The 24,104-nt window shown below is 36.5% G+C and overlaps 1 protein-coding gene across 1 annotated transcript in view; it reads left to right on the top strand.

The window, feature by feature from the left end:
* The window catches only part of SPAG17 (sperm associated antigen 17), a 222,916-nt gene that overhangs the window by 145,959 nt on the left and 52,853 nt on the right, over positions 1-24,104 (top strand). The window contains 3 exon segments of the mRNA XM_012533757.3: positions 4,011-4,228; positions 8,153-8,297; positions 9,957-10,111. Of these exon segments, the coding sequence (XP_012389211.1) occupies positions 4,011-4,228; positions 8,153-8,297; positions 9,957-10,111 (518 nt within the window).

Genomic DNA, 24,104 nt, shown 5'->3' on the forward strand with positions numbered 1-24,104 from the left:
TAATCTAAATTACAGACTTGCTCCCCTCCAAGACACTTGCAATTTATGCCCCTACCTCCAGCACAGTATGAAAGTGTCTGCTTCCTCATACCCTTGCCAATGCCGGGTATTGTCATTCTTTTCATGTTACTCAGTTTGATAGACAATTAATGCATCTTATTATTATATTAATTTGCATTTCATTGATTACTGATGAGATTAAACATTTAAAGATGTTTGTTGCTTTTTTTTTCTTTTTGTTAATTTTCTATTCACATCTTTCCTTGGTTTGCTGTTGGGATGTTCATCATTTTCATTTTAAGAGATCTTCATGTATAGGAGACATGTACTTGTATACCAGGCACAAATCTGGATACTTCAAAATATTAAATCAGTGAATACTCACAACAACTCTGTGAGGTGTGTATCTTAATAATCTCAATTTACAGACGAGAAAATTGAGACACAAAGAAGTTAATTAACTTCCTTGAAGTCTCTCAGCTAGTAAGTGGTAAAGCTCAGATTTGAGTCTGGGCAACTAACCCCTAAATTACACTGTCTCTCAGGCATTACAAATTTTTCTCAGTTTCTCATATGCCTTTAATGATCTGTGAGACTAAGATTTAGTCTTTTTCTCTCAGATTCACACATCTCATCATGGTACCCAGTAACATTGTATGGAGGCAAAGTGAATTCTTTTTTTGATAACTCAAAATTTAGTGAAGTGATATACTGGGTCATATGGTAGTTCTATTTTTAGTTTTTTGAGAAACCTCCATAACATTTTCCACAGTGACTGCACCAATTTACATTCCCACCAACAGTGTACAAGTGTTCCTTTTTCTCCACATCCTCTCCAACATTTGTTATTTGTGTTCTTTTTGATGATAGCCATTCTGAGAGGTGTGAGGTAGTATATCATTGTGGTTGATTTGCATTTCTCTGATGATTAGGAAGGTTGAGCATCTTTTCATATGTGATATCATATGATATTTGTCTTTGACTTACTTCACTTAGTATGATAATCTCTAGGTCCATCCATGTTGCTGCAAATGGCATTATTCCATTCTTTTTTATGGCTAAGTAATATATTCCATGGTATACATGTATGACATCTTCATACCGTTCAGAATGGCCGTCATCAAAAAGTCTGCAAACAATACATGCTGGAGAAGGTGTGGAGAAAAGGGAACCCTCCTACATTGTCAGTGGGAATGTAAATTGGTAAAACCACTATGGAGAACAGTATGGAGGTTCCTTAAAAAACTAAAAATAGAACTATCATATGAAGTAGCAATCCCACTCCTGGGCATATATCTGGAGAAAACCATAATTCGAAAAGATACATGTACCCAGTGTTCATTACAGCACTATTTACAATAGCCAGGACATGGAAGCAACCTAAATGTCCATTGACAGAGGAATGGTTATGGTCAAATTTAAAAAGAAATTCTGTCTGTGTTTGGAAAGTTGAAAACTGCATATATCCTGCATCTATTGAGTACAGAGTTCTCTTTTTCTAATTTAATTTAATTTATATACATATATATATATATATATATATATATATATATATATATAACAGCATGTTACAGATTTCTCTTTATATCTGTTCGATCAAATTTGTTAGTTGTGTTGTCCAATTTATATCCAGGTTCAGGAAACTTCTCTGTAAAGGGCAAGATAGTAAATGTTTTAGACACTTGGAGCCATATGGTCTCCGTCACAACTACTAACTCTGCTATTGTAGTGTAAAAGTAGCCTTAGAAAATACATAATCAAATGAGCATGCTGTGTTGTGTTCCAATTAAACTTTTATATGGTCACTAAAATTTGAATTTAATATAATTTTCATACATAACAAAATATTCTTTTGATTTTTTAATTATGTACAAATGTACAAAGAATTATTACTTCGCAGACTGTACAAAAACAGACAGTAGGCCACATTTGCCTCACATTCAAACCTTGACATTTCTTATTCTATATCCTTATGGACTTCTTAATGTACAATGTCAACTTATTCAGCACAAGTATGTTTAAATTTCCTGAAAGGGTGGAATAGCCTCTTCACTCCTTACAGTTTAATCCATATTTCTTTTTTCTGAAATAACGATGTCTTTTTTATAGTTCTCAGATTTGCCTTTATATATTTTGAGGATATGATTTTAGATACTTACAAATTTAGAATTGTTTTATCTTCATGGGGAATTTAACTTTTTATCAGTACACAATGACTTTTTATTCTAGGATTCTTTTTTACTCTAATGTTGATTTTGCTTATATTTTTATAGCTACATCAGCTATTGTTTAACTTTTCCAGTATAACTTTTCCCACACTTTATTTTACTTTCTATGGTTTATGTTTAAAAGTGTGTCTTGTGAGCAACATATAGGTGTATGTTTTAAAAATTAGACATTTTTGTGTTTTAACTGGAAGTTTTAAGCTATTTATTGCAAAACAGATATTTTCTGAAAATGTCTTTATGTTGTCCTCATTCTTGAAAAATAATTTCACTGGGTGTAGAATTCTAGATTGACAGGTATTTTCTCTCAGTAAGTGGACAATAATTCTTCATATTTTTCCTGCTTCCACTATTGCTGTTGAAAAGTTGGCTGTCAGTCTAATTGTTGTTAGGCAATCTAACCGCCTTTAAAATATTTTCTTTTTTATTATAATATGAATATGATTTAACTAGGGGTGGATTTCTTTTTATTTATCCAAGTGGGAATACATTGGGCTTCTTGAATTTGTAAATTAGTATCTTTCATTCCTTGTGGAACTTTCTCAATATTATCTTTTCAAATATTGTTTATCATCCATTTCTTTCTCTTCTTCTTCTAGAATTCCCATTAAATGTGTATTAGAGAGCTTTTACCTCTCTTTCATTACTTCTGTCACATTGGCTCTCTGAGCTTCATTCTAAATAATTTCTACAGGTCTATCTTTCAGTTCTCTTTTAATGCTCTGGAAATACAAATAGGTCCAAATTAAATCTTAGGGCAATGGAAAGGCTTAGCTAAATATATCTGTCTTCTTTGGTTCCCCCAATTAGTTGAGTCTGCATCTTACACCAAGATCCACATTTCATGGTCTGAATCTAAAGGATCTTCCTGGAGGCAACAATCCTTTACTATATTTTTTGCAATTTTTTTCTCAGTCTGAGTTTACTTCATCATCGAGGCTTGGCAACACTGGCAAATTTTGCCTGGCAAGTAATAATGAGATTACTCATTATTATTCATACAAATGGAGTAAATCTACCTTTACTCCAGAGGTAGAGGGATTGAGATAATATTTACAGGGTTCCATGAGGGTTTCTTCAGTTCTATCTTCCTGTTCTAATTGAATGGGGGTGGGGAGGGGTTGAGAGGGGGATGTGTATCAGATGATTATCAATGTAGTAATTAAACTGTACAAATCCTCTCCATATGAGAGGCCAAGGGTATGCTTGATTGGTAATGTTCTCCAGATCCAGGGCCGAAGAAAGATGTTTCCTGTGACTGAAAAAAAAAAGACAAAATCAGAGGAATGAAGAGTTAAAATTATACTCTATTATACTAGAATATAATAAGTCAAAAAAAGGATTCTAAAAATTTCAGAGATACACAGGAGAAAATAGAGGCTTTGAAAACCAGGGTACAGGACCCCAAATCTGGAATCTAGGGAGATGTAAGCAAGACCTAAAAGAAATTGACAAGAATGGGTATTGTGCCATGGAGAGTGAGCTGTGTATGCACGTGTATGTTTTGTGGGAGGTGATGGGAATCCAGCCAAGGTTCAAGTACCAAGATTTAGATATTCATAACCTGAAATTTTTGCTTCTTGAGAAATAGTATAATTGATGAATACCACTTAGAATTTCTCTGTGTCTGAGGTAACCTACACTGTATTAAAACTTAATGAATAATTCTATATGTGATATAGTTATGTTGTTGCATTTGATTTTTTTAAATTTTTTTTAAAATTTTTAAATTTTTGTTGGAGTATAGTTGATTTGTTGTATTTGATTTTACTTGAACTTCCACAGGAAAAAGTCAGAAAAATCAGTCATCAATGGCACATAAAAATGAAAGCCATGAACCTCCCCCAGAAACAATTCAAACAGTAACTCCTGTGGAGGTTCACTTAGGCACCTGGTTTACAACTACACCTCAAGGAAATCGGATTGGCACCAAAGGATTAGAAAGAATAGCAGACTTGGCCCCACTTTTATCCTTTAAAGCCACAGATCCTGTCGATGGAACGGTATGGCAAACTATTATATATTACAAATTTTTCTAAATTGTTAGGGTTCTGAAACAACACATGGAGGAATACCTGTCAAATAATAAATTTTTAATAACTGTTTGTTAAGTAATGAATGTATGGATGAATGGATGGATCCATCTTTCCAAATCTAAAAATATTGTGTGGTTCATTTGACCAGTGTAGTGTATCATGAAATATCAATTCTTGAAGTGAGAGACAAATCATGAATTTTCTATTCCACTTTTAAGACATATGATTAATGATATCCTATATTTCTTTCTGTTGGATGTATTTGTTTATATGTCTTATCTTCTAGAAGTGAGGGGCTCTGATTTATTCCTACTTTTTGTGTGTACCTGACATGAATTATAGAAATTTGTTCATGATCCTTGACTTCAAATAATTTATGGTATATTTAATGAGATGCCCACATTAAATAACTCAAACATTCAACACCACCACAAAGCAACTATAAGAAAGATTTTATTTATAACTTAAGAAAAAGTGACAAATGAGTGGTATAGTAAATAACGGTTTTGTTTATCTGTCAAGCAGATGTGAAATTGAAACCCCTGGGATGCACAATAGCGTTTTCTATAGGCTTTCTGTTAGGGGTTTTGCATACATTCTCTCATTCAGGCCTCACACCAGTGTATATTATACAGATGAGGAAGCTGGGCCTCAGCAAGTTAAGTAATGTGACCAGGAAGTGCTGGAGCCAGGTTTAGAACCAGTCGTTGGGACTAAAAACTGGGCTCTTTCCATTCCACAGCTATTCCTCTAATATCTTATGTGGAGCTTTGCAGCACCCTCTAAATCTAACAAGACAAAGAATTTCCTGCATGCCTTATTTCTGGTTTCTGGACTTCCAGCACTTGTTTACAACCACATGCTGATAGTCGAAAGCAAAATGTCTGCTTGCTATTGAGATAAATTCCTTTATCTAACCAAATGCGTTTTCCTTTCTTCTTCAGCCTACTTCTGAAATAGTTTCATAATCTCTTACATTGTTTGCTAGTTCTCTGTTGTGAGACTCAAGATACATATCATCTCAGGATAGTTTTTTTTTGGTGACTTCAAATGACTCACTTTAATTCAGCCCTGATACAGATTATTTGGCTTAATATGCAAGTTTGATTAATATTTCTTAGTTAATGACACTCAATTTCCTTTACTGATACCTAGCACCATTATAGAAGCACAAACCAAGATCCAGGAGCCTGGATTCAAGCATAGACACCCAACAGTCAAATAGCAATCACAACAATAGTAATAATATTTATTGAGCACTCACTGTGTGCCAGTCACTGTTCTTGGTGTTTTCCACATCCTAACTTGTTTAATTCTCACAATAAACTATCGTTTCCATTTTACATATGAGACAACTAAGCTACAGACAGGCTAAATAATTTTTCCAAGATCACACAGCAGGTGGTAGATTCAGAATGTGGACCCCAGGTTGTATTCTAGGTCTCATATGCTTAACTATTATGCAAATAAGGGTCAATGATCATATGAAACAAAATTGAGAATGGATGTGTGTTTTCATGATATCTGACATGAAGTATCACATTTTAGAGGAGTGCCACTGACCTTGCTGTGAGGCAGTCATGGGTTTGAACCCCAAGTCACACTTCTTACTAGATATATGACTTTGGATGTTTCTAATCTAGTATCTTTACTCCTAAAATAGAAATAATAGTCATTACCTAAAATAGTTGGGAAGATTAATACCAGATTTAGCACCATCAGGTGTTCAGTAAATATTCTTTCTATTGTGTTCTTGCCACCTCTAAAAATAATGATTATCTTACCCTATGGTGATCAGAAAATGTCAATGTTATGTGGTGTTATAAAATGTTGGAATAATTCTAAATAATAATTTGTGAATATCTAAACCAGATAGGGAATTCCCTAGCGGTCCAGTGGTTAGGACTCTGCACTTTCACTGCCAAGGGCCCAAGTTCGATCCCTGGTTGAGAAGCTAAGATCCCACAAGCTATGTGCCACAGCCAAAATAAATAAATGAGTTAAAGAGCTAGTATTTATCATTGCTAACTTGATGACCAATTAAGTGTGAATTACTTTACCAGCATTATCTCATTTAATCCGTATAACATCTCTGAGGAATACTAGTGTTGGCTCCATTTTGCAGATAAGGAAACTAGGGCCGAGAGAAGGGAAGCAACTTGCCTAAATCACTCAGCCAGCTGTGGAACCAGAATTTGAACTCAGGCAGCTTAACTGCAGAGTCCATGCTCTCAGTCACTGCATTCTACAGCAGTATTTCTTGTTATACACATTCGATAGATAGAGAGATAGATAGATAGACAGACAGATATACATATCTATATCTACCACTGGCTGAGAGTGCCAAAGATAAGAACTTAAAATAATGATCAGTGTGCACTTCTCTCTTATAGTGATTTCTGCCTACTATAAAAAGATAAAAATGTAATTATGACCTACTCACAAAAGCCCTAGACACTTGAGTCAAAATATAGCTAGCAAACTCACTCTCATATCCATCTGGACACTTCAGTGCAAATTGTGTCCCTTACAGTTAGGACAGTATAAGTTAGAAAACACTCAATGATTAAAATATATGCATTATATAATTTTAATACATTGTTGACAGTTGGGGTCTCCAGAAGCAAACACTGAAATGAAGGTTGTGGTACAAGATATTTATAAGGGACACCATTTGTGAAAGGAATGGGGAGAAAGCAGGATTGGACAGAGGAGAAGCTGAGCTGTGACGCAGACCCCACAAAGCCTTGGTTAACTGGCAGGAGCTCAGAAGCCAGTGTCATCTGTCCCAATGTCCCAAGTCTGGGAGCAGGAACCATATCGGTGTACTCCTGCCTCACTCAGTCACTGGACCAAGGTCACCTGGAGCAATGTGAGTCAGGCAAAGCATTTCTCTGCAGCTGAGGCAGATGCTGGAAGAGCTGACAACTGGAGGCTGTTTGCCAACTTCACTCCACACAGCTGGGGAGCAAATCCTGTCTTGAAGGAAGATCTGGGCTATGCATCTCCATGCCTGCCACATCTTCACACACACACACACACACACACACACACACACACACACACACACACACACACACACACACACAGCTGGGGGTTTAGAGCTTCTCTGGTGAACCATTTAGCTACAGGATACAAAGGTCTGAGTGCTCTTTCAGACCGAAGTACTTGCTAGGGCTAAATGAATATTTTCTGTGTTTCTTACTCTAGTCCACATACTTAAAACCCTTCACTACTGATTTGCCTGCCTTGGGATAAAGACTGTGTCCTTAATATGGCTTAATAATCTTCCCAGTTTGGTCCCTCACTCCTAACCTTGCTCTCACCACTCTGCCCATTGCTCCCTAGGATCCTTTGTGTCTAGCACCCCTTTCACCCATGCTGCCCTCCTGCACCGACACACAAAATCCAAGTTCTGGCATTGCTTCCTCAGGGGAGACCAGACCACATCAGAACCCTCACTACAGACACCAGTGGTCCCTTGCTTATCTTAAACCTGTAGTTTCCAAGGAGGCAGGACCTGGGACCATTTTCCTGGACATACCTGGGTCAGATCAGTCCTGATGTTAACTTTTTACTCACAAATGTGCGACCATGGAAGAAGCACCAGTTCTGAAGTCAGACAGTCTTAGTCCAGCATCAGCTCTGGCACGTGCTGAGTGACATTCAGCAAGTTTCTTAACTTCTCTAAGCCTGAATTTCCTCATCCATAAAATGGGGATATCGTTGCCTGCCTCCCAGGATTGTTATAAAGATTAGATCAAGTAGATGAGATAAAACTTTTACTTCTAAATAACCAGGATTTTGATGGTAATCAATGGGGTGTGAAAATAAGCACACTTGGGATTAACCACCTGACCAAATGATGGTGCTCTGCCTTTGTATGTTCAGGTTATGACAACTCGAGAAGACAAAGTGATCATCATTGAAAAGAAAGATGGTACTCGGGTAGTGGATCATGCTGATGGTACCAGAATCACAACCTTTTATCAAGTTTATGAAGATCAAATTATTTCTCCAGATGATCAAGAGACAGGTAAGTTTTTTTTTTTCTTTTTTTAAAATTTTTCTTTTATATTGGAGTATAGTTGATTAACAATGTTGTGTTAGTTTCAGGTGTACAGCAGAGCGATTCAGTTATACATATACATGTATCTCTTCTTTTTCAAGTAGATGACAATATTCTATGTCTTTACAATAAGATAGGTAGAAACCTCACTGATTTTTGAAAATACACATAAGAAAATAATTTTTTTGAAGAATTCACGTCAACTAAAGAGTACTCACGTAATCCAAATGAGGCCCCTTATTATGATCTTTATCCTCAGCTGACGTGGAAGTGATAACAGCTCTAGTTGGCTGATGGATAATAATAGTGCCTTTTCCATTTTTACCACTAAAAACTTACAGCCTGGATTGGTAGCAACTAAAAGTTAATAATCATGACTCAACTGTCCTGCACATTAGCTCTCAGACCTGTTTCCTTTGATCCTTAAGGAATCTAATTTGCATACATAGGTGACATCAGGTAGGTCCTCCTTCAATTCTTTCTGACAATTCTCATTATCAGAAAGGTGATATAAGAGAAAAGCCAGCGACAGCTACTAATGAACCAGAGTCTTTCATATTATCTAAAAGCCTACCACCCTTCCTAAGCTAAATTTAAAAACGATTTTTAAATAAAAATTATTCCGACTCACTTTTCTTTAATTCCAGAGTTTAAATGCTTCATTGCCAAATTAAGTGCAACAAATGGGCAAGTGACTGGAAAAAGAGGAACCTTTCCACCCTGCTAGTTAGAGTGAAAATTAAAAGAGCCACTTGGGTGGGCAATTTTTAAATATCTGGTAAATTGAAAATGTGCATATCATACAATACACTAACTCTACTTCTGGGTATATATAGAAAGACACTCTTATACATTTGAACAAGGAAACAGGTATAGGGGTGCTACTTGCAACACCAAGTTTAATATTAAAATATTGGGAAAACAAATGTCCATCAACAGCGGAATAGAAAAATAAAATGTGGTATATGCTTACAAAGGAGTACTATATAGCAATTAAAAGGAATGAAGTGCACACATACATGCACCTATTTACACACACACATATATATCAAGATGGCTAAATGTCTCAAAACATTGTTAAGTTAAAAATTCAGGTGTAGAATGATACATAGAGTAATATATAACTTATGCAAATTTAAAGTACACAAAATACTATATGTTGTTTTTGATACATACATTTATATAAAAGTATAAAAATGGATTGTGAGAAAAAGGAATAAACCCAGAGATAAGGAGAGCAGTAAACTTCAACTTTATCTGTATTTTTCTCTTATGTACATATTAAAAATGAAGCAAATATGGCAAAATATTAACAAGTGTTAATTTTGATTAGTGAGCATGAATAGTTAAATTATATTTTGTGCTTTTCCGGATGTTTTCAATTTCTCAAAATAAAAAGAATGGTGAGAACAAAAGAGCACACTAAATTAAGAGATATTCTGGAAATATGACTGCATTGACGTAGAGAGTAGCCCGTACTCCAGCCCCATGGAGTGAGTTCTCAACACTGGATCTTGACTTCGAGTCCAGGTAGCCAGGAGGCAGGAGCACAGTCAGAGTCAGCTGGCAGGCATGTTCCCTATGTGTGCATCCTATCAGACCTGCTTCCCTTGCATTTGCCCACAGACGAAGGTCCTCAGAGGATCACCAGGCAGGTGAAGTGCATGCAGATTGAAAGTTCACACTACGCCACTGTCATCACCAACTGCGAGGACAGTAGCTGCTGCACCACCTTTGGGGATGGGACGTCTATCATCGCAAAGCCACAGGGAACATACCAGGTGGGTCTGGGGGAGGATGAGGGGTGCCAAAGGTAAGTGTCAATTTGACTAAGAAAACCCACTCCTCGGGGGGCAGTGAATAGTCCTGCCACATGCACGACTGTTGCTCTCTTGTCTCAGTGGATCTGAGAACACACTTCTCAATCTCTTTTCATTTATTCACCTTCTTTTTACAATTCATTCCAGGAAAACTTGCTTGTCTTTACATTCTTGGGTATTTGGGGATCAAGCTTATAAACCAGAGTGTATTTGCTGGGGATCCTTTATGTGGTAGGTGATGGGCACTGTGGGTGTTAGAAGCATTCAGTGCTGGCCTGTCCCTACCAGACCAGTTTCACCTCCTGCCACCTCTTATTCATTCTCTCTCTCCCATCCTTCCCACCTCCAGTCTGTCCCCACTCTACCTCATGTCCCCACAGGATGGAAGGACAGCTAGCCCAGCTGAAGCACAGCTTTGTCTTTGGAGGGCTGGGGAGGAGCACTGTTAGAAACTCCTCTGCCTCCTTGCATTTCCCCATTAAACACAATCACCCGGGTTCAGCCTGCAGTCCCTTCAGTCTTAGAAGGATTTGCCTTTGCCTTTCCAATTGCTGGAGAAGGAACACAAGTGCCATGGTGTCACATCTAAGGTCATAGGATACTGAGAGCTTGAAGCCAGAAGATGATGGACAAAGACCTCAGTGACAAATGTTTGTTTCTGTGAAAGCTGTTGAAGCCAGTTTATCCCTCCCATCTCTCCCGATAATGTTATCCTACCCCCTCTTTACCCTGTGCAGATCTTTGTGCAGCAAGGAAGGTACTGAAAGTGAGAGATGACTGTGAAATGTTGCAGTTGGAGAAGGGGATGCTTTTTTTCCTATATAGCATTCAGAATATCCAATTTTTTAGGCAGCATCCATTTGCCGGTATCATATGTCCTACCAGATATGAGGAGACTCTCCTAAGATGCTGTGATGAGAGCTTATTTTTATCATGTCCCCAGACTCTAATTGTTACAACTATGGGGCAAAGGAATTTTAGCACCAATGACAGTTACCACTGAACGAAGAGATGTAACAGAAAAGAGATCCAACTTGGAGACCTTCAGTGCCTGACACTATTGTATAGCCGCTTGTTTGCCCAATATCCTGAAACACAGACTAAGGAAGGATCAACCTTGATTGCTCCTTATGGAGAAACACACATATCTTAGTTCCCAACTGGAAAAAAAAAAAACCCTAAGTAAGTTTAGCTGCACCTATTTTGTAATTCTGTGGTTTTATAGAATTGAAAGCTGGCATTCAAAAATACCTTCTGCCTGTCCTCTGTTGGACTTGGCACACTTGTCATTTATTTCCTCACTCACCAGCATGAGAACATTGGGCAGTGTGATGAGGCAGGCCAGATTTTAGGCAATGTATGAAAGGGAGAGTAGAGCTTGATATTGGTTACTGTTGTACCTTGGCAGCACTAGAAAGATTATTCAAAACATCAAAAAGGAGGTGGGTGTAACAATTGTTATCTTCTATGATTATAATGTGCCACAAGTGGCGGTGGGAACATCCACCCAGCTGGAGAATTTCAAGAAGACAAGATGACAAATAATGGGTCTGTTATCTCCCATGGGAAATCTTTCTCTATCCCTGGGTTTAGGAACTAAAACCATTTTCCCTAGACCAGAAGACCTACTGTCTTTCTGGGGAACGGTGTGTCTGTGTATGTGTGTGTGTGCTAGACTAAGCTTTTGACTACTCTTCTATACCAGTCTGATCCTGACTCCTTTGGGGGAAGATAGAGATATGTAAGAAGCATTCTTAGGAATACTAGTGAAAAGGACTTTAAAAGTCCTTGTCTTTATCAGTACTACCACAAACAAACATCATAATGAAGGGTGCCTTGTCCTCTACTTAGTGTGTGAAATCAGTTGAAAGAGGCAAATTTATAGTAAATTCTGAGCAGTATAGGTATGTAAAACCATGAGAATTTAATTTGCTAACATACATACATACATACATACATATATGAGTCATTGCTATATTTTTCATGTTGAGTCTCTATGCTTCAGCACTGCTGTTTCTCCAGATTAACTTCCTAGAAGGCAGAACATCTCCTTTTTATAGGTTTTCTTTTTGGCTCTTCTATATGGTTCCTTCACCTATGGTATGTCTTAATTGTGGAAGTTATAGGCCATCTTTTTCTGTCCAGAGCAGCTTTCAGTAAATTACAGAGTCAGTCTGACAGTTTGGATCCATTTTGATGAGGACCTGTGGAGGCTGGGAAAATTGAAAATTTAACCAGCCACGAGTGCCTACTCTAAAATGTACCTGAAACCACAGAGAAGCCTCAGAACTCATCAAGTCCAGTGGAGTTCTCTGGGCCTAGGGAATGGTGAAGAGTCAATATGAGAAACTTCCAGAAGGGTGGAGTAAGGACTTCTGAAAATCTACTCTCCCTAAAAACAACTAGAAACCTGGAAGTATTGTCAAAATCAACTTTTTCAGAAGTCTAGAAATTAACCAAAGGACTACAATATTCTGAGGATTGTTTATTTAAAGACAAAAAAAAAAAAAAGACTGAATCTTGGGAAGAACAGCAAGAATTGTGGTGATTTCACTTGCCATATTCCCCTCCCCTCCCCCAGCTCCATGGTAGCCTTGAAAATCAACACTCTCACATGCAAAATAGCAGTGAAAGCCAGCAAGCCAGCAGCCACTGAAAGAAGAAAAGATTTAGAGCTCCACAAAATATTGTCAGTGTTTGAGCTGTCTGGCCGTTCCCTGGAAACACCCACTCACAGGGGTTGTCTTTATTTGATCCGACTCTGAGCTCACTCCCTAAAAACAGCCTTTTCCCCAAACAGAGGTAATTATTTAACATTATAGCCATCGAAGTGGCAATAACAAGAGGCTGAACAAAAGAGTTTAAAGGAAAAGAAGGGGAACGAGAAGTCCACAGAGAGCTTTGAAAAGCTCTGATGTATTCCCTGGAATCTGGAAAGCCATACTCAAGTGCAGAGCTGTGTCCATGCCCATAAAAGAAAGCCCTGATCTTTCACTCTTTCTGATCAAGAGGCTCGGCACAAGTAGGGAGTGAAGCTAAGGCAGAATTACAAAGCTAAGGTGGAATTACAAACTTCCTGCTAGAGCATTGAAAAAATACGTCAATATGCAAACGGAGCCCTCGGCAGAAGCTGAAAGACGTATTAGTGTAAAGTACTTAAGAAAATATCTGCCCAGTTATGAGAAGACCTCTAAGCAACCAAACAAACATGTTAGGCCCACTCGACAATAAATACAAACTTTAAAAAAATAGTTCAGGGAAATCACTGAATAAACAGCAACAACAACAAAGCAACAATAACAAGCCCTGGGGAAATGATCTAATTTCCAGAGTTGTACATTATACTACTTGAAATGTCCAGTTTTCAACAAAAAATTATGAGACATGGGGGGGAAAAGGGAAATTATGACCCATAAACAGGGATGGGGAAGGAGGAAGCAATCAATAGAAACTACCCCTGAGGAAACCCAGACTTTGCACTTAAATAGACAAAGAAATTTAAGTCAGATGTTATGTTTAAAAAACTGAGAGAAACCTTGCGTAAAGACCTAAAGCAAAGTATGAGAATGGTTTTTCGCCAAGTATAGAATATCAATACATAGAAATTATTTTTTGTAAAAAAAGAACCACATAGAAATTCTGGAGTTGGAAAGCATAATAACTGTAATGAAAAATTTACTAATGAGGCTCAACATCAAATTTTAGCTGCCAGAGGAAATAATCAGCAAACTTGAAAATAGGTCAGTTGAGATTAACCAATCTGAGGAAGAGAGAGAAAAAAAAAATGAAGAAAAATGAACGGAGCCTCAGAGACCTGTGGGACACCATAAGGCATACTAACACATGCATAATGAGAGTCTGAGAAGGAAAAGAGAGAAGGGCAGAAATATTATTTGAAGAAATAATGGCTTAAAACTTCCCAAATTTGATAAAAACTGTCTATACATGCAAGAATCTCGACAAACTTCAAGTAGGATAAATTCAGAGAGATCCACACCTAAACACATCATAATCAAACTGTCAAAGATGAAGAGAGAATCTTGAAAGTAATGAGAAGAGACTCATCAAATATGAGCGATCTCCAATAAGATTAATAGCTGATTTCTCATCAGAAACTATGGAGTCTAGAAGGCAGTGAGATGATATATTCAAAATGCTTGAAGAAAAAGATCATCAACAAAAACTCATTCAGTAAAATTATCCTTCTAAAATGAAAAAATCAAGATAGTTCCAGAAAAACAAAAACTGAGAGAATTCATTGCTCTTAGACATCCCCTACAAGAAAATCTAAAGGGAATCCTTCAGGCTGAAATGAAAGAACATTGCACAGTAACTCAAATACACACAAATAAATAAAGAGCAATGTTAAAGGTAACTACATAGGTAAATATAAAAGACAGTATAGATGTATTTTTGTGACTCTCTTTTCATTTGGATTTAAAAGTCAAATGCATAAAGCAATAATTATAAAAGTATATTTATGTGCTTATAATGTGTAAAGATGAAATTTTTGACAAGAATAACATAAAGGGCAGAGGAATAGAGCTATATGGAGCAAAGATTTTGTATAATATTGAAATTCTTAGTATCAATTTAATCTAGAAAGTTATAAATTGAGATGTTTGTAATACCCAAGAAAAACTAAGAAAACAACTCAAAAATATATATAAAAGAAACAAGGGAATTGAAGTGGCACACTTCAAAATATCTATTTAAAGCAAAAGAAAGCAGTAATGGATGAATAGAGGGGAAACCAGAGACATAAGACATATAGAAAACAAATAGAGACTTCCATTCATGCGATCATCATGTTGCAGCATTCTTCATCAAGCCATGTGGCTGAAAGGGTCTTGGTGCTCCAACCGGGCATCAGGCCTGAGCCTCTGAGGTGGGAGAGCTCAGGCCTGACACCGGACAGGCCTGAGCTCTCTGGACAGGATATTGGACCACCAGAGACCTCCCGGCCCCTTGTAATATCAATCAGTGAGAACTCTCCCAGAGATCTCCATCTCAATGCTAAGACACAGCTCCAACGACCAGCAAGCTCCAGTGCTGGACACCTCATGCCAAAAAACTAGCAAAACAGGAACACAACACCACTCATTATCAGAGAGGCTGCTTAAAGTCATAATAAGTTCACAGACACCACAAAACACACCACTGGATGTGGTCCTGCACACCAGAAAGACAAGATCCAGTCTCAACCACCAGAACACAGGCACCAGTCCCTTCCACCAGGAAGCCAAAACAACCCACTGAACGAACCTTACCCACTGGGCGCAGACACCAATAACAACAGGAACTACAAACCTGCAGCCTGCAAAAAGGAGACCCCCAAACACAGTAAGTTAAGCAAAATGAGAAGACAGAGAAATACACAGCACATGAAGGAGAAGGTAAAAACCCACCAGACCAAACAAATGAAGAGGAAATAGGCAGTCTACCTGAAAAAGAATTCAGAGTAATGATAGTAAAGATGATCCAAAATCTTGGAAATAGAATGGAGAAAATACAGGAAACGTTTAACAAGGACTTAGAACTAAAGAGCAAACAAACAATGATTAACAACACAGTAAATGAAATTTAAAATTCTCTAGAAGGAATCAATAGCAGAATAACTGAGGCAGAAGAATGGATAAGTGACTTAGAAGATAAAATAGTGGAAATAACTACCACAGAGCAGAATAAAGAAAAAGAATGAAAAGAATGGAGGAGAGTCTCAGACACCTCTGAGACAACATTAAATGCACCAACATTCGAATTATAGGGGTCCCAGAGGAAGAAGAGAAAAAGAAAGAGACTGAGAAAATATCTGAAGAGATTAGTTGAAAACTTTCCTAATATGGGAAAGGAAATAGTCAATCAAGTCCAGGAAGTGCAGAGAGTCCCATACAGGATAAATCCAAGAAGAAACATGCCAAGACACATATTAATCAAACTATCAAAAATTAAATATAAAGAAAAAATGTTAAAAGCAGCAAGGGAAAAGCAATAAATAACTTACAGGGGAATCCCCATAAGGTTAACAGCTGATCTTTCAGCAGAAACCTTGCAAACCAGAAGGGAGTGGCAAGACATATTTAAAGTGATAAAAGGGAAAGACCTACAACCAAGGTTACTCTACCCAGCAAGGATCTCATTCAGATTCAATGGAGAAATTAAAACCTTTACAGACAAGCAAAAGCTAAGAGAATTCAGCACCAGCAAACCAGCTTTACAACAGACACTATAGGAACTTCTCTAGGCAGGAAACACAAGAGAAGAGAAGACCTACAAAAACTAACCCCAAACAATTAAGAAAATGGTAATAGGAACTTCTCTAGGCAGGAAACACAAGAGAAGAGAAGACCTACAAAAACTAACCCCAAACAATTAAGAAAATGGTAATAGGAACATACATATTGATAATTACCTTAAATGTAAATGGATTAAACGCTCCAACCAAAAGACACAGACTGACTGAATGGATACAAAAACAAGACCCGTATATATGCTGTCTAAAGAGACCCCTTCAGACCTGAGGAAACACACAGATTGAAAGGGAGAGAATGGAAAAACATATTCCATGCACATGGAAATCAAAAGAAAGGTGGAGTAGCAATTCTCATATCAGACAAAATAGACTTTAAAATAAAGACTATTACAAGAGACAAAGAAGGACACTACATAATGATCAAGGGATCGATCCAAGAAGAAGATATAACAATTGTAAATATTTATGCACCCAAACATATGAGCACTTCAGTACATGATGCAAATGCTAACAGCCATAAAAGGGGAATTTGACAGTAGCATAATCATAGTAGGAGACTTTAACACCCCACTTTCTCCAATGGACAGATCAACCAAAATGAAAATAAATAAGGAAACACAAGCATTAAATGACACTTTAAACAAGATGAACTTAATTGATATTTATAGGACATTGTATCCAAAAACAGCAGAATACACTTTCTTCTCAAGAGCTCATGGACCATTCTCCAGGATAGATCATATCTTGGGTCACAAATCAAGCCTTGGTAAATTTAGGAAAATTGAATTCGTATCAAGTATCTTTTCCGACAACAACACTATGAGACTAGATAACAATTACAGGAAAAAAAACTGTAAAAAAAATACAAACACATGGAGGCTACACAGAATAACCAGGAGATCACTGAAGAAATCAAAAACAAAATCAAAATTACCTAGAAACAAAGGACAATGAAAACATGACAACCTAAAACCTATGGGATGCAGCAAAAGCTGTTCTAAGAGGGAAGTTTATAGCAATACAATCCTACTGCAAGAAACACGAAAAATCTCAAATGAACAACATAATCTTACACCTAAAGCAATTAGAGAAAGAAGAACAGAAAAACCCCAAAGTTAGCAGAAGAAAGTAAATCATAAAGATCAGACCAGAAATAAATGAAAAAGAAATGAAGGAAATGATAGCAAAGATCAATAAAACTAAAAGCTGGTTCTTTGAATAGATAAAGAAATTGATAAACCATTAGCCAGACTCATCAAGAAAAAAAGAAGACTCGAATCAACAGAATTAGAAATGAAAAAGAAGAAGTAACAACTGACACTGCAGAAATACAAAGGATCATGAGAGATTACTACAAGCAACTATATGCCAATAAAATGGACAACCTGGAAGAAATGGACAAATTTTTAGAAAAGCACAGCCTTCTGAGACTGAACCTGGAAAAAATAGAAAATATATACAGAACAATCACAAGTGCTGAAATTGAAACTGTGATTTGTGGCACATATATACAATGGAATATTACTCAGCCATAAAAAGAAATGAAATTGAGTTATTTGTAGTGAGGTGGATGGACTTAGAGTCTGTCTTACAGAGTGAAGTAAGTCAGAAAGACAAAAACAAATACTGTATGCTAACACATATATATGGAATCTAAAAAATATAATAATAAAAATAATGGTCATGAAGAACCTAGAGGCCAGGCGGGAATAAAGACACAGACCTACTAGAGAATGGACTTGAGGATATGGGGAGGGGGAAGGGTAAGCTGTGACAAAGCGAGAGAGTGGCATGGATATATATACACTGCCAAACGTAAAATAGATAGCTAGTAGGAAGCAACCACATAGCACAGGGAGATCAGCTCAGTGCTTTGTGACCACCTAGAGGGGTGCGATAGGGAGGATGGGAGGGAGGGAGATGCAAGAGGGAAGAAATATGGGGACATATGTATATGTATAACTGATTCACTTTGTTATAAAGCAGAAACTAACACACCATTGTAAAGCAATTATACTCCAATAAAGATGTTTTTAAAAAAAAGAAAATATTCCAACAAACAAAAGCCCAGGACCAGATGGCTTCACAGGCGAATGCTATCAAATATTTTGAGAAGAGCTAACACCTATCCTTCTCAAACACTTCCAAAATGTAGCAGAGGGAGGAACACTCCCAAATTCATTATACGAGGCCACCATCACCCTGATACCAAAACCAGACAGAGATGTCACAATTAAAGAAAACTACAGCCAATATCACTGATGAACATAAATGCAAAAATCCTCAAAAAAATACTAGGCAACAGAATCCAACAGCACACTAAAAGGATCACACAACATGATCAAGTGGGGTTTATCCCAGGAATGCAAGGATTCTTCAATATATGCAAATCAATCAATGTGATAAACCATATTAACAAATTGAAGGAGAAAACCCATATGACCATCTCAATAGATACAGAAAAAGCTTTCAACAAAATTCAAAATCCATTTATGATAAAAACTCTCCAGAAACTAGGCATTGAGGGAACTTACCTCAACATAATAAAGGCCATACATGACAAACCCACAGCCAACATTGTTCTCAATGTTGAAAAATTGAAACGTTTTCCATTAAGATCAGAAACAAGACAAGGTTGCCTACTCTCACCACTGTTATTCAACATAGTTCTAGAAGTTTTAGCCACAGCAATCAGAGAAGAAAAAGAAATAAAAAGAATCCAAATTGGAAATGAAGAAGTAAAATTGTCACTGTTTGGAGATGACATGATACTATACATAGAGCATCCTAAAGGTGCTACCAGAAAACTACTAGAGCTAATCAATGAATTTGGTAAAGTAGCAGGATACAAAATTAATGCACAGAAATCTCTTGTGTTCCTATATACTAATGATGAAAAATCTGAAAGAGAAATTAAGGAAACACTCCTATTTACCATTGCAACAAAAAGAATAAAATACCTAGGAATAAACCTACTTGAGACAAAACACCTGTATGCAGAACACTATAAGACACTGATGAAAGAAATTAAAAATGATACAAACAGATGGAGAGATATACCATGTTCTTGGATTGGAAGAATCAACATTGTGAAAATGACTATACTACCCAAAGCAATCTATAGAGTCAATGCAATCCCTATCAAACTATCAATTGCATTTTTCACAGAACTAGAACAAAAAATTTGACAATCTGTATGGAAACACAAAAGACCTCGAATAGCCAAAGCAATCTTGAGAAAGAAAAACGGAGCTGGAGGAATCAAGCTTCCTGACTTCAGACTATACTACAAAGCTACAGTAGCCAAGACAGTATGGTACTAGCACTAAAACAGAAATATAAATCAATGGACAGGATAGAAAGCCCAGAGATAAACCCATTCACATATGGTCACCTTATCTTTGATAAAAAGAGGCATGAATATACAATGGAGAAAAGACAGTGTCTTCAATAAGTGGTGCTGGGAAAACTGGACAGCTACATGTAAAAGAATGAAATTGGAAGACTCCCTAACACCATACACAAAAATAAACTCAAAATGGTTTAAAAACCTAAATGTGGGCTTCCCTGGTGGCGCAGTGGTTGAGAGTCTTCCTGCCGATGCAGGGGACACAGGTTCATGCCCCAGTCTGGGAAGATCCCACATGCCACAGAGTGGCTGGGCCCGTGAGCCATGGCCACTGAGCCTCTGCGTCCGGAGCCTGTGCTCTGCAACGGGAGAGCCCACAACAGTGAGAGGCCTGCATACCAAAAAAAAAAAAAAACAAAAAACTAAATATAAGGCCAGACACTATAAAACTCTTAGAGGAAAACATAGGCAGAACACTCTATGACATAAATCACAGCAAGACACTTTTTGACCCACCTCCTTGTGTAATGGAAATAAAATAAAAAACAAACAAATGAGACCTAATGAAACTTAAAAGTTTTTGCACAGCAAAGGAATCCATAAACAAGACGAAAAGACAACCCTCAGAATGGGAGAAAATATTTGCAAATGAAGCAAGTGACAAAGGATTAATCTCCAAAATATTCAAGCAGCTCATGCAGCTCAATATCAAATAAACTAACAACCCTGTCCAAAAGTGGGTGGAAGACCTAAATAGACATTTCTCCAAAGAAGATATACAGATTGCCAACAAACATATGAAAGGATGCTCAACATCACTAATCATTAGAGAAATACAAATCAAAACCACAATGAGGTATCACCTCACACTGGTCAGAATGGCCATTATCAAAATATCTACAAAGAATAAATGCTGCAGAGGATGTGGAGAAAAGGGAACCCTCTTGCACTGTTGGTGGGAATGTAAATTGATACAGCTACTATGGAGAACAGCATGTAGGTTCCTTTAAAAACTAAAAATAGAACTCCCATATGACCCAGCCTTCCCACTACAGGGCATATACCCTGAGAAAACCATAATTCAAAAAGAGTCATGTACCACAATGTTCATTGCAGCTCTATTTACAATAGCCAGGACTTGGAAGCAAGCTAAGTGTCCATCGACAGATGAATGGATGAAGAAGATGTGGCGTATATATTACAATGGACTATTATTCAGTCATAAAAAGAAATGAAATTGAGTTATTTGTAGTGAAATGGATGGACCTAGAGTCTTTCATACAGAGTGAAGTAAGTCAGAAGGAGAAAACAAATACCATATGCTAACACATATACATGGAATCTAAAAAAAAAAGAATGGTTCTAATGAACCTAGTGGCAGGACAGGAATATAGACACAGACGTAGAGAATGGACTTGAGGATACGGGGTGGGGGAAGGGTAAGCTGGGATGAAGTGATAGAATGGTATTGACATATATACACTACCAAATGTAAAATAGCTAGTGGAAAGCAGCCACATAGCACAGGGAGATCAGCTCAGTGTTTTGTGGCCACCTAGAGGGGTGGGATAGGGAGGGTGGGAGGGAGATGCAAGAGGGAGAGAATATGGGGATATATGTATATGTATAGCTGATTCACTTTGTTATACAGCAGCAACTAACACAACAATGTAAAGCCATCATATATAATCAAGATGTTAAAAAAAAAAAGAAAAAGAAAACAAATAGAAATTTGGAAGATTCAAATCTGACCTAATCAGTAATGACATTAAATATAAATGGATTAAACAACCCAATCAAAATGCAGATATTGGAAGAATGGATTACAAAGCATGACACAACTGTATGCTGTCAACAAGAGATACACTTCATGGTGAAAGACACAAATAGGTTGAAAGTAAAAGGATAAAAAAGATATACCTGCAATAAGTTATTGAAAGGGAACTTGAGTGGCTATACAAATATCAGACAGAATAGACTTTACAACAAAATATTACAAGAAACAAAGAGGGTATATTATAATAATAAACAGATTACTCCATCAAGAAGATGGCAACTACAAACATATTATACACTAACAACAGAGCCCAAAACACATGCGTATTTCCAGAGTTGTGCACTATACAAATAACATGTCCAGTTAAATAGTAAAAATTGGCATATTTAAAAGGAGAAATAGACAATTCAACAATAATATTTGGAGACATTAGTACCTCACTTTGAGTAATGGATAAAAGAATAGATAAAATCAAGAGAATAATAAGACTTAATCAGCAGAATAAACCATGCAGACCTCCTAGACATGTATAGAACACTCCACTCAGTAATAGAATACATTATGCTCAAGTGTAAATGGAACATTGTCCAGGAAAGACCATGTGTTACACCACAAAAAAGTCTCAATAGATTAAAAAGAATTGAAATCATACAAAATATGTTCTCCTACCACAACGGAATGAAATAACACACAATGGAATCAATAACAAAAGGAAGTTTGGGAAATGCACAAATATGTGAAAAATAACACTAAGAATAAATCACAAGGAAATTTAAAAATACTTTGAGATGACTAAAAATGACTAAGAATAAAATTAACATACCAAAACTTAATTGAAGCAGCAAAAGCTATATATATATAGCTTTAAATGTCTATATATATACACATATATATATATCTTTAAATGTCTCTCTCTATTATATATATATATATATATTAGCTTTAAATGTCAAAATGCCCATATTAAAAATGAAGATCTTGAATCAATAACCTAACTTTCCACCCTAAGAAACTAGAAAAAAGAAGGCAAACTAAACCCAAAGCAAGCATATGGAAGTAAATAGTAAAGATTAGAGTAGAAATAAATGAAAAAATAGAGAAAAATCAGCAAAACCAGAAGTTGGTTCTCTGATAAATCTTTAGCTGGACTTACAGGGAGAGAAAGACAGACAAACAGAAGGAGAAAGAAGGGGTTGGGAGAGAGAAGACTCCAATTACTAAAATTAAAAATGAAAGAGAAGACATTACTACCAACCTTACAGAAATAAAAAAGATTATAAAGAAATACTGTGAACAATTATACATCAACAAATTAGATAACCTAGATAAAATAGATTTCTGGAAAGGCACAAACTACCTAACCTAACTCGAGAAAAAATAAAATATCAGAATAGACCTAAAACAAGTAAAGAGATTGAATTAATAATTTTAAAACTTGCAGACAGCAAAGCCCAGGCCCAGATGGCTTCATTGGTAAATTATACCAAACATCTATGGAAGAATTAACACTGAACAATCTTTCACAAACTCTTCCAAAATATAGAAGAGACAGACAGTAATAAGCGTTAGTGAGGATGTGAAGAAATGTAAAACCCTCATTAATTGCTAATGAGAATGTATAATGGTGCAGTCACTTTGGAAAACAGTTTGGCAGTTCTGCCAAAAATTAAAAATAGAGTTCTCATACAACCCAGCAGTTCTACTCCTGGGTAGATATCCAAGGGAAATAAAACATATATCCACACAAAACTTATACACAGATGTTGATTGCAGCATTTTTAATAATAACAAGACTGTGAAAACAACTCCAATGTCCATCAACTCATGAATAAACAAAATTTGATATATCCATACAATGGAATATTATTCATCCATAAAACAGAATGAAGTTTTTTTAGATTTTATTGATTTTAATTCAATTTTTATTTTATATTTTAATTTTAATTTTCTATTGGAGTATAGTTGACTTAAAATATTGTGTTAGTTTCAGGTGTACAGCAAGGTGAATACATATACATATATTCTTTCTTTCTCAGATTCTTTTCCCATATAGGTTATTACAGAATATTGACTAGAGTTCCCTGTGCTATACAGTAGGTCCTTGTTTATTATCTGTTTTATATATATTAGTGTGTATATATTAATCCCAAACTTCTAATTTATCCCTCCTCCAACCTTTCCCCTTTGATAACCGTAAGTTTGTTTTCAAAGTCTGTGAGTCTGTTTCTGTTTTGTTAGTAAGTTCATTTGTACCTTTTTTTTAGATTCCACATATAAATGATATTTGTCTTTCTCTGTCTGACTTACTTTACTTAGTATAACAATCTCCAAGTCCATGCATGTTGCTGCAAATGGCATTATTTCATTCTTTTTATGGCTGAGTAATATTCCATTGTATATATGTACCACATCTTCTTTATCCATTCCTCTGTTGCTAGACATTTAGGTTGTTTCCATGTCTTGGCTATTGTAGATAGTGCTGCAGTGAATATTGGGGTGCATGTATCTTTTTGCAGTATAGTTTTCTCCAGATATATGCCTAGGAATGGGATTGCTGGATCATATGGTAGTTCTA

This window comes from Orcinus orca, chromosome 1, assembly GCF_937001465.1.
Source record: "Orcinus orca chromosome 1, mOrcOrc1.1, whole genome shotgun sequence".
Classification (NCBI taxonomy): Eukaryota; Metazoa; Chordata; class Mammalia; order Artiodactyla; family Delphinidae; genus Orcinus; species Orcinus orca.